Genomic DNA, 12,502 nt, shown 5'->3' on the forward strand with positions numbered 1-12,502 from the left:
CATGTCGAGTTAAGACAGTTTGGTGAATCTGACTTGGAGCCAACCTCACAGAAAAAAGGAAGAGAGGTTCAGGATAAGAACACAATACAATGCACGTTCTTGCACGAGGCCCACTGTCCCTGTTACTCTGGATAATCCACAGAACACGCTGTCAACAGCTTTAACAATACCTCATAGTGGGGCCTGTTGGATTACATTTTCTACAAGCAGGTGCAGAAATGTCATTTTTCAGTGGTGTGAGCGGCACAAATGGAATTCCGTTTTTGGAGAGGAGATATTTCTTAAAACGACGACTGTGTGCATGAATTGGGGTGAACCGACCCTTTAACCGCCAGTTTGTGATGTTCATTGCATTCCAGGAGTTATTCTGTAACAAACGTTACAGCTGATTCCTTTGGTAAACACACCTGTTTTGTCTAATTTAACTTCAGTCATTAATTTACTTCATAAGAAAAATGTGTGTGGTTCATAGTTACTGTGGTTTGTGAACACTGGGGTGTGTTTGCAGCTGTTGGCTTGTTGACTCAGTCGGAACTTGTCTTGACGTGTCTTGTGGCTTTACGTCTTGGGTGTTGAAATGTTGACCTTGACCTTTAGTGATTTCTTCCTCTATGATGGTTTGCGTAAAATGGCGGCTCTTTCACGCCGAGGAAGTGACAGAATGTGGCATTTGCACCTTGACGTTTTGGATCACTGAAACATTCCCTGGTGCCGCTCTCTTTTGCGCTCGCACTCGTAAAACACAAAACAACAGAGTAATGCAGGGCACATCACCGTCTGTTTTACCAGCGGTACAGTATATTAAAGTACATTTCTTCTTTAATGACAGCCGTTCACAGTCAGTCAGTCTCCTCAGGAATAATGGTTAGCGTGACGTCCTTGTCCTTTCGTCTCACCAGCACTGAAAGCGCGGTGCCGCTCTGGACGGCTTCGCTCACTTCCTGCAAGGTGTGGACGGGCCACCCGTTGATGCCGATGATGACGTCATGATAGAGCATGCCAGCGCTGTGGGTGAAAAGGGATGCCGTAAATCACTCGCACGTAAAGCCTTTCTGAAACAGACCCAACCCTGCAGGGTAGCTCTCACACCCAGAGGAAAACATCATTGACCTTTAGACAAGTCTGTTCCTGTGTCGGGTTCCTTCCCCCTCAAGAGACAGAGTAAACAATGGAAGCGTTGGGGTCATGGATTTATAATGCACTGCACTGCTTGACATTTACATTTGAGGCATTTACTCTTGCTGATGATCTTATGCGGACTGATTGACAATAGAAAAGACTGCAGTGAGATTAAAGATTACATTCACATTTCACCAGACAATAGTGAGGGGTGCAAGGAGCAGTGTAGCGGACAAGTCAGCATTGTCATGGTAAATTGACATCCTCTGCTGTACTGGTTTTGTGTTAGACTACTGCTGTATGCTGTTCAAAGCCTCAGGCTTCAATGTCACAGGAGGAGGAGTTGGACTATTAAGAATATAGAGAGTCTAAAGAGTCAGAGAGAGAGAGAGAGAGAGAGAGAGAGAGAGAGAGACACATCCTGTCTTCGCTAAGAGAAAGATGTTGGAGATTTGCCTGTGGGAGTGCACAAGTATAATGAGCAACCGGACCACAGTTCAATCTGCAGCCCTGAGAACTGCAGGGATGCTCTCATTCCACGCCTCGGAATAAAATATCCAGAGAACTCCAAATGCCAGTTCACAGCACTGCCGAGGCATTTTGTAAAAACCTTGTGCCTAAACAAGCTCTTACTGTGCATCACGCTAACTAGCTCCAGGTAAAAACTATCTCACTAGTGTGGTTCTACTTTGAAATGTAAAAAGCACACACATTTAATCTTTTAACAAAGTAACGTCTTTCATGCAACATTTTAACATTTTAGGTTGACATTGAAGAATAGCATTGACATGTGTCAGTTAACGCTGATATGTTTTGGACTGAAACCACCAGTGCGCTGCGGAAGGGCCTGAAAAAAACAGGCGCGCGGAAATGGATGCGCATCGCAAAGGCTTCGTTTTTGAGTTCACTTGTCGCACGTCGGCATTGAAAATCATGAATTTGTGCGTGCAAGAGACGGAATATCTGAATGGCCCCTTAAACTGCTAAATGCTCCACAATGCTTGCTGAAAAAAGCTGCCTGCTGCGCTTGGAAACGGGGTGGGTGAGAGCGGTGAGACTGAACCGAAACAGTAAAGTTGCGGGCTCTAAAACCAAAACATGGAGCTGAAACACACTAAAATGGGAGCTGAGGGAGACTGCAGAGTTGGGCTATAATTCTCTGCATGTAAGCAACACTTTCACATTACACACAGTCATTTGATTAATTGTTCATATGAAAATATGAGTGTGGCTTTAAAGGTTAGTGGGATCAGTTGAGGTTAGGGTCCAATAGACAACCAGTATAATATCAATCAATTACATACATCCATCAAATAAGGAATCTGATTCATATGAAAAGCCAATTACGAGTAAATATCAATAACAAACATATGCTGTTATATTTTGCTGAATGGAGGAGACTGTAGCTTGACTCTTACCTGGATGCAGCTGTTCCAGGTATTACCTCGTATATGTAGATCCCTGAGTTCACATCTGGAAATTCACCCTCACGCTCCTTGAGATCTCGAATCAAACTGGACAAATGGATTAGAGAAACTTTGAAACAGTTCCATCAGCCTTGGCTGTACTTTGCGTTAAGTGCTAATTGGCAAACGTTAGCATGTAGCTCACAACACCAGTGCATAGTGCAGCCCTTGGTTGTATTAAGAGAGCTGGATAGTCCGCCGCTACTCAGACTTATGGCCAATTTGTCCCAGAAAAAGAAAAAGTCCCCTGCAGCCCAAAAAGCCTTATCCTCATAGACAGACCATTATAAAGTGATGCCTGTCAAAGTGCTCACAGGCCACCTCCAACTGCAAACAAGGTCAATGATTACTCTTTGCATTAAGACTTTTTTAACGCTAAATGTTAAGTAAATCCAGACGCTAAAAAAACCCTTTTTGACTTATGTGCTCATGATTGCACTTGCCATTGAAATGAATGGGTGGCATCTTTCCAGATCTTATGATACATCCATGGAACAACCTCACAGTGGCTGGCCAGAGACTCGAAAACTTGAGTCTTGTTAAACAAGGACGTCTTCCTAAAATGATCACATGGTATTTTGGAAATTAGTTGTTGCGATGTTAACTTACGAAGGTGAGAGCTGCAGCATCCTTACGCCTATGTATTTCTTTTTTGGTCCTGTATTTCCTAAAGGCAAATGAGCGAACAAATGAAGACATGAATTACTTGAACGAGTGAATGACATCATACAGCAATCCCTGTATGGACAACACCAGCATCAGACCTGCTGCTCACCGTTGACCTGTCTGTTGTATGATTCAGCAAGGAACTGGCGTATTCTGTCCGCGGGGATGGCGAAAGAGATTCCTGCGGCCACTTTCAGAGTATTTATGCCAATCACATCGCCATCCTGTTAAACACAGAGTGGAAGGAGAGTCGGGAGATTGTGGTCTTAATTGTTTCATTGATTTCATAGCTTTGCTACATGGAGGAACAACACAGCGGCGAGAGAATTATGCCTCTTTTTCCTCTAATGCACATAAGTGTTCTTTTTTTACCAACAACAAAAACCATTGGTCTTGGTTATTGTAGTCACTTATCTGTGTTTTCACAGTGAAGGACTATTTATAAAACGCACCGTCGGTATGGCAACTGTTTGCCTTTAGAAAGAAGTGCAATTTTAGGGAAAAGGACGCTGGCGGCAGCAACCTTGATAAATGAATGTACCATCTGTACGATTCCATTCCACGGTAACAATGCAAAGGCCTCCGTAATCAGGTCTTGTCCTAAAATACTGTGGGGGAGGCTTAATCTTGAACCTGGTGGAGCAGACTGGAGACTTTGGGTATTAAATAAAACAAAATCATGACCTCAGTCCTCGCCATCATGAATAAAACAAGAGAGATCGCCTACATAGCAGGAAGCATAACAAACATGCAAATGGATTGCTATTATCCCTTTTTATACGATACAGCACCATAAATCCTCTTACCAAATTGACAAGTGGTCCACCAGAGTTGCCGTACTGCGAATTGACAGAGCAACAGAAACTGTCAAGACAGATCAAATGAAATGCAGAACCAAGACAGGAAATGTGTTTGTGATGGTAATTGTGGCTTCACTTCACATTTATGATGGCGTCAGTTTGGATGTAGTCCATGTCAGAGTCCTTAAAGCCCAGCTCCAGGCCGTTGCGCTGGGCGGTGCTGATGATGCCGGTGGTGACGGTGTTCTGCAGGGAGAAGGGGCTTCCCACCGCCACCACAAACTCACCGGGACGCAGGTCTGAGGACTGGCCGAGGCGAAGCACAGGCAGGGGGCTCTGCAGCAGCACGGCACAAAGAGAGCCGGGGAGAAGGGTAATGAAAATAATGTCAATATGTCATTCATTAGCGGACCTTGGCATTGGAAGGTCAGCAGGGTAACTAGCCCTCCTAGATACAGTAACTGTGGGTTAGCATAGAGTCAATAGAAGGCCAATGAGGCTGCATACAGCTAACTAATTAAGGCTTCATTGTTTTTTTTAGAAGAGACGACAAGTTCTGTATGGTTGTATAAAGCCTTTATGTGGATAAATGTCCTCAAGTGATGTCACTTGAGTCAGCGTCCTCATCTCTGCTTGAATAAGACACCCAAATCTACCACTAAAGTGTCGGCGGTTGAGCAGCATTGTGGGTAATAAGGTTATATAAAGGCGGCAGGGTTTTGACAAGGCAGATGCATGCGTGGAATAACCTGGTTCTGCTGCATCAATTTTGATCCTTTTTTTGTTTGTTTTAAACTGTCCGTCACAAGTCTGACAGTGTTATAGGAGTACTCTTTTAATAAGATTTACTTCCATCAGTGAAATTACTTCTGCCTGCCGCTCTGCCTCCGAGAAAATGAAAATAAATCAGAAAATAGTTGTGTCGTCATGTACCTAACCTGTGAGGGTCCAGAGTTTTATGTCACGCTCCATCAAGTCTCTAGGACTCGTGTGGAAAACCAAACCCTCTCTGGTGATTAACAGTTTTGTCAACATTATCAGTAGGTAATTAAATCACTTCCTAGTCTTGATTGCTTCTTCTTGAGCTGACTTTGAGTGCCGAATGAGTGGTTGTTTCTGTCATGAGCACCAACCCACACGATTTCAACATGGGATCCGCTGAGCATAAACCAAACTCAACTAAGCCTTAGCTTGTCTCTGCCTGCCTCCTCTTACTCCTGGGCTGAGGCCATTTATCTCCGGGGTGGATCGCAATGCTCAGTCAAATTTATAGCCACTTCTCCCGGGGGGCATGGAGCCTTATGAGAAATTTGCCTTTTAGGCAAGCTTCAGAGCTCCTTCTACAAGGAATGCAACACAGAGAGCTACAGCAGTGTAAAGCTTGTCCCCACGCCCTGGTCGTTTCTAAGACACATTCCTTCAACTACAGAGCAGTCAAACACAGTGATTCCTCTGGTTTACTCCTTGTGAGCTTGAGGTATTCTTGTATTCAGATCAGTACTACCGAATGTTAATCATGTGCTTCACGCTGAGTGCAGTCTGACTGAAGTGGTCGGGAGCAGAGTCCCCTCTACCATACAAAGCAGCCGGCGGTGTAAGAGCATGTCTGAGCAGTGATGGGTTATTCAGAACAGCACTCGCAAATACACACACACACACACACAGACCCCCCCCGAAAAATGATTACTTGACGCTTTGAATTTACGAGTCAGACGACAAATTGGCCACGTTAAGGAATGGAGTCTGATTTTGGTGGGCAAAGGCCCTTGTTGACTTTCTCCATGGAATATCCGCCCCACTTTGTGTGCATGAGTAATACACTTTGATGTTAGCCGCTGACCAGCTGCCAGGCCAGAGGAAAACACAAGACAGAATTTAGTCCAAGGCCCTCGGGGGGGGGGTGGCTGAGGGCAAACGGCGGGGCACTCACATCTGGTTTGATTTTGATGAGTGCGATGTCCATCTTCTGGTCCACGTCCTTGACTGTGGCGTCGTACTGCACGCCGCTTTTCAGCTCAACTTTTATCCGCTGTTTGTTGTTGAGGACGTGAGCGTTGGTGACGATCCAGCCGTCCTCGGACACCACGAACCCGGAGCCGCTGGACACGGGGACCTCCTCGCTGGAAAATGGCACTCTGGCGAGAGAAGAGGCAAAGAGGGGGAGACACCATTTCGTACCTGCAGGATACGCGTGAGTGTTGAAGGTGTTTTCACTGGTCTTGCTTCAGGTCGTTTTACCTTCGGTAAAGCTCCAGATGCACCACCGCTGGGGCAATCTTATCCACCACATCTGCGATGAAGTTGAACTTGTAGCGCATGCTTCCTGGATGCTGGATTCCTTTGAGGACACAGGATAACAGATGACAGGTTAGGCCACTCAGTTACTCTAAAATGTGATGCATTAAATCTGGAAAATATAAAAAAATATTGAAACTGTTTTGTTTTGCGTGTCTCAAAAGACGGCAGTATCTAGCGGTTAGCCGGTCGGCCAGTTTTGATCCTTTTTTTAAACTGTCCATCATGAGTCCAACAATGTTACAGGAGTGCAACGCAAAATCAGTGGAATACTCTTTTAACATTGCTTGCATACTATATTTTCCACTCATTACATCTCCCCGGCTGCATTCTAAACCGCCTACTACATAATACCGACTAATGCAGTATGCAGTACGTACAGCATACTGCTTTTCTTATCAGTATGCAGTATGACACTGTCAAATCGATTTATTTTGCAGTATGCACGGCCATATTTTGCTTTTGTTTGCATACTACATGCTACATTTTGGCCAAATCTGTAGGTACTGCTGGTATAGCAGGCGGTTTCCAATACAGCCCCTGTCTTTTCACTGCCCTGCAGTAGTTCAGCAATCACACTGACACCCACCTGTCCACCTGTTCCCAATCTCCTAATCAGCTCCCCAACATATATACCAGCCACTTTCCCTCAGTGCCCCACCTGATCCTCTGTTGTGTATTTGTGTGGCTTTGCTTTGCCCGCTTTACACCTTTTGTTGCTTTGTTGGCATGTTTGAACTGACCACCTGTTGACGAACCGTGAATTTGAATTCAACCTGCCTGTCTCTGAGTTGTGTGTTTCCTCTCTACACTCACAGAGCAGCTGGTGCCTCAGACTTGATTAGTTCAAGGTGAAAAGACCTTTTCAGATCTTCTTTGTCCCCTTTATAACTAGTATTGGTGAGACGCGAATGGGCAAAGAGGCTACAGAAAATAGCGAGAGGTTAATTAGACAGTGGTTTTCCGTTCATTTCTCATCCTATCAGTAAACGCTAGGCTGCATTTTCAGAGCACATGACTCACACTGTGTCTTACTTCTCGGGCAAATCGTTCATCATCTGCAACCTTTTATGGTTGGCAATTTCACTGAGATCGTGGGCTAACTGCAAGCTTAAACAAACCCCCTCATAAAAACAGACAAAGCGCAGATTAGCTGTTTTTTTTAATTGAAAGAGATGAAGGCTTGAGGGCCTCCAAGAGGAAATGGAAGGTCGAACCTCAACAGTTCAAGTTGGGTTTACAAATTTACATTTACTGCTGTGGACACCTGTGTTCGTGCCACCTAAGGGCCCTTCCCCGGATAACATCTCCAAAGTTCTCCCCCTCCTCTGCTCTCTCCTGAAGCCGCCGCATTCTGATTGATGCCGTGTTTACAGAGTTGCACAAATGAACTTGTCTCTGCAGAAACAGCCTTAAATGCAAATGACAGTGCGCCCATTGCCAAGAGCAACTGTGGCAGAACACCAACTATTTTGCCTGTCAGAGAGCTCTACTAACAAATCAACAGTGTGCTCCCCGTTGGCAGGGAGATCCTGTAGCTTTCACTATCCGCTCAATTACAATGTGCGGCTATGCCAACTCGTGCAATTGTGGATCATCCATCAGATGAATAACATTCATACTTGACATGTCATCTAATCTGCTATCCAGTCTCCGAATTGTAAAACTAGTGTGAATCTGCTTATGGGGCACAATGCAGATCATGCACTACATTCTCCATCACAGATATGTGTTATTTCAAGTTTCACGTTTTAACTCTTTAATGTTTTATTGAGCCACAGACGGAGCACATTTTTAGTTAGTGATGTCTTGCTGAAAACGTTTGTTGTACTTAAAGGTACCCTGTGGAGTTTTTGGCCACTAGTAGCGCCATGGAGCGATGTTTTTATGAGTGGGTGAGTGAGTTTTTTTTTTTTTTTGCACATGCATTCGCTCAAGCATGACGGCATTGGGATTCATATTCCTGCAGGAATCGGCTTAGCGCTGCTCCACTGGTCGACGGCGGAATAGCGGTAGCACGCTAACGAAGGCGGTGAGTACGAGTGCAAGCTAGCAAACGTGGATGTAAACTATGTATGATGTAAAAGATGTTATGAATTGGAGGAAGGAAAGGCACTCAGCACGCCTTGTTAGACATCAAAGATACACACAGTGTGTTTTTGTGAGTTTTTTTTGTTTACAAGAAAACTACAGAGGGCGTCTTTAATCAGCCTGGTTGAGCAATTCCTTCCACTTTGTCAAAATATGTTAGGCTGGAATAAAAACATCCCCACAGGGCACTCCCCTGACTTTTCCTATAGCGCCACCAGCAAGTAAACTCTCCATTTACTCTGTACTACTTGATGGATTGACACAAAAGTGTGTACAGGTATTCATGTAACCCAGAGCATGAGGCTTACTGACTCCCATGACTTTTCCTCTAGTGCCATTAGTTATCATAGCAACTAAGATGATGCTAAACATTATACATTGGAAACATCAGCATGCTGCACTGTCTCACTGTCTCACTGTCATTGAGAATATTAGCTTGTGGACGTTGGCGTTTACTTCAAGTACAGCCTCACAGTGCTCCTAGCATGGCTGTAGACTCTTGGTCTTGTGTTGCTAATATGATAAATCTAATGCCATCCCCTTGTTTAAATATTTGAATTAGATTTTAAACGAAAATACAGCCACTAATCGGATGAATCTGGGGTGATGGCAGCCTGTCCAGGGTGAGCCCTCTTGCCCCAATGTCCGCTGGGATCGGCTCCGGCCCCCTGCGACCCCCTAAGGATAAGCCTTTATATATAATGGATGCTTTTAACCATTGAAGGGTTCCTTTTACTTGTTAAAACTGAACAGACACATAGTTGTTTCACAGCAGCCCCTCAGATAGAGAGAAGAAATGTTATGAAGTATTTAAAGTACTTCTTAAGATGGGTTTTTCACATTACCTATTCATTTTCTTAACCACAAGGTTGCATTCATGGCAGATTCTATCATTTTGCAAAGAGCATTTTCTAATGATATAAATACACAAATACAAACTAATATATTGTGCAGTAAAAGAAGACCGCAGCTCTCTTTGGAGAAGACCTATGATTAAAGCTGGAATATAGTGAAATGCAGACTAGATGTTGTTTCCCAAGGCTTCAACAAAGACGGCTGAACAAGCCAATGCTTTCAACATAATTAAATACTGATCGCAATAATGCCATGGAAATATCTGAGTTAACAGGCGTAAGCAAAACAGTCAATGGGGAACACAATCAGAGGTTCAATGTACGAGCAGTTTCTGTGTGGTATTATGGTGGAGGCTGGGGAGCATATGGTGGGTGCTCTCTCTATCTCACTCACACACACACACACACACACATCTCACATCAAGCAGACAGAGTAGGTGTGGATATGCCAACATTTTGGGCTTGTCTGTTTCCCGATCGCCGTGGTTACTGAGCAGCAGTGGAAAGTGATGAAATGTACTGACAGGCCTCTTGATATACACACCGCTATCTGCAAGTCACAGGGCCACGTTGCCCTCACCTTGCCTTCCCTGCACTGGTAGCATGGGTCACATGGGCTTAGGTTTTCTCATTCATATATGTATTGCATTTTTGGGTGATCTGACCCTGTAATGTTAACCCCCGACAAGTCTGTTTTCGGTGGATTTGATGAGGCGAGCGGCGGCTGGAGGTCACATAAATTCCGACACACCGTCATCAGCATGCACCCTGCTGGGAACCCAAATAAAAGGACAGAAACCAATCAGCATGCTAAAATATACATACATACATGCATTATGTAAGAAGCACATTCATTTTTTATATGGCATCGTGCCAGCTCTGTGGTGGCAGCTGTTAGTCCATAAGGATTTACAGTCTGCGCGTTTTGGCTGTAGGACATTATCATTGTACGTAACGGTAGTGTTGGCCAACATTAGTGTCTGCTGACGGCTGGCTTTTGATTTGATTTACGCCAATGTGGAACACAATTTATAAGACATACATACAAGCGGAGCAAAATCCCACCAGCACCTCTAATGCTCACTAACTGACACGTTCCATCTCTTTCTTTAATCCGTAAGGAGTGAAAACGACAACTGGCCGCTTTACAAGGGGTCACTGTATGTGCCGGACTATTCCCTAACCCTTGGAACTCTAACCGAGGAAGATACTGGTCCCGATCCAGCAATATGGTTCGGTTCTTTGCAAAGAAGGCTAGAGGGGTCCCCAGAGCATCACGTCACACTGCCTTTGTTGTGGCAGAAAAGAGATACAAATGTTAAATACCTGCTAGAAACAAGACCAACATGTACTGACTGTACACTTCTTCCTAACTCACTTGTTCACTCTGCGTTCTTGGTCATGTTGCTGTCTATGTTCTGTTTGCTATGTTGTTTGACAGCAGCAGAGAATCTCCACTTGACACGAATGTTCCTGACAGAAATCATGATGCTCAGTGACCATCATAAACACAACGGGTTTTATGTGGGCAAACAAATAAATCTAATTAGGTAGGGATGAGTGGATCTTCTCCATCGCAGCTCTACATTATAATTCCCACTGGCCTCGCCTGCCTTAGCTTTACACACTGGCTAGTTCCTCAGTTCCGTTTGGTCACCTCTCAATGGTCACAGAGTTTCCCTTCAGTCATATGACTACACCTCTTAACAGGGAAGTTTCTGTTTATTTATCTCCCATGTATTTTATATTTTACGGCTCCCTCTACATTGTATGTCTGTGAGCTTCGGCATACCTGCTTGTATAGGAGAGCCGTAGGAGGTCTAAAGCGTGATGAATTCTCTCTCCTCCGTGGATGGCTGTGATAAGGAACTGCACATTATGAAAATGGATAGCACAGGATGGGAAAATGAAGAGGATATATTTGCACAGCAGTGTGGTGCTGGGATTCCCTCAGGAGAATTAAACACCATCACCGGAGGATTTGTGACTGCATTTTGTCTTGTTGCTCTTCCCGAGCATGAATATGCAGAGCGCCGGAAGCGCACTATATCAACGCTTTCTGGGAAGACACATTTTCCAGATATATAGTCTTTCACAGTCTCCAGAATGGCTTTTTAGCTTCTCAAGTGAAATTAAAGAGCACAGGTGATGATGAGTGGGAGATGGGTGAGCCATCTTTACGGAGCATAGTGCCTCTCCTGTCAGTCCTGACTGGGACCCCCACAGTCTGTTAGGTCACAAGAGCGCCAACAGAACATATACATACATGTATGTGTGTGAGTGTGTTATTATATCATATGTAGGCCTCGGAGTGGTCGAGGCAGAAGTGAGAGTCTTAATAATAACAGTGTCCTAATAGCACTCAAATGAATTATATTGATCAACAAGTTAAATAGTTAAATGAAATAAAGCCCATTTTATTGTTAATGTCAGCTTGAACAGCATTGGGCAGGTGAAGATGTTCCATTATATGAACGAGAGAAAGAAAAGAAAGGCTCCTCACACGACTCACCTGAGTTACACCAGCCCCTCTGGATCAAGATGACCGGGGGGTTCTCCCCGAGCTCGGCTCTCCTGTTCTCGGCTGTCAGGCGGCAGATGCTGGGGTACGTCCTGCCGTCGCTGCCGCACACCGGGCCGGAGGCGGCACACACGCAGGAGCTGTGGAGCCCGCCGAGCTCCCCGGGGAAAGAGTCGCACCGCAGCCCGTCGCCGCAGGAGAGGCCGCTCCGGTCCCCGCACGCGTCACCCTCCCCGGCTGCGCACACCACGCAGCAGCCGCATCCGTCCTTCACGTGGCCGTAGTAACAGGCCTGCGGGGGCGCAGGGCAGCGAGAGGCATCGCAGACCGGCGTGCAGGTCTGTCTTGTCCTCAGCGGACCTGCGTGAACTGCGGAGGCGAGGAGGGTGAAGTAAGCCACGAACTCCATCATCATGACCTGAGATCGCTTCACAGTCTTCCTCTTCTCGTTGACTCTGTGGCTGCTGCTATGTGCCCATGCTGATGAAGTTCATCCAGGTGTACACCGCCACGCACAGACAGCCTCATTGCTGCCGTTTCCATAGAAGTGGCTGAGGGCCAATAATTATCTTCTAGTAGCAGCATGCTGATCCTGGATCATCCTCCACGTTCCTGTATGCTGTGTCCTTATGTAACCACTATGGAATGCAGCTGCAGCAGGTTATCAGTCTTTGAGGACACCCAAAGGCG

General features: G+C 45.4%; 1 protein-coding gene across 1 annotated transcript; it reads right to left on the reverse strand.

Annotated features, from left to right (window-relative positions):
• Positions 1-839: 839 nt before the first annotated feature.
• htra4 (HtrA serine peptidase 4) lies at positions 840-12,227 on the reverse strand. The gene is made up of 9 exons (XM_070903940.1): positions 11,804-12,227; positions 6,290-6,389; positions 5,982-6,186; positions 4,193-4,387; positions 4,058-4,090; positions 3,361-3,475; positions 3,195-3,252; positions 2,538-2,633; positions 840-1,005 (listed from the first exon to the last, which is right to left on the reverse strand). The coding sequence occupies exons 1-9, from the start codon at positions 12,225-12,227 to the stop codon at positions 840-842; spliced, it is 1,392 nt and encodes a 463-aa protein (XP_070760041.1).
• Positions 12,228-12,502: the final 275 nt, after the last annotated feature.

The sequence above is a fragment of the Enoplosus armatus genome, chromosome 4, assembly GCF_043641665.1.
Source record: "Enoplosus armatus isolate fEnoArm2 chromosome 4, fEnoArm2.hap1, whole genome shotgun sequence".
NCBI lineage: Eukaryota > Metazoa > Chordata > Actinopteri > Centrarchiformes > Enoplosidae > Enoplosus > Enoplosus armatus.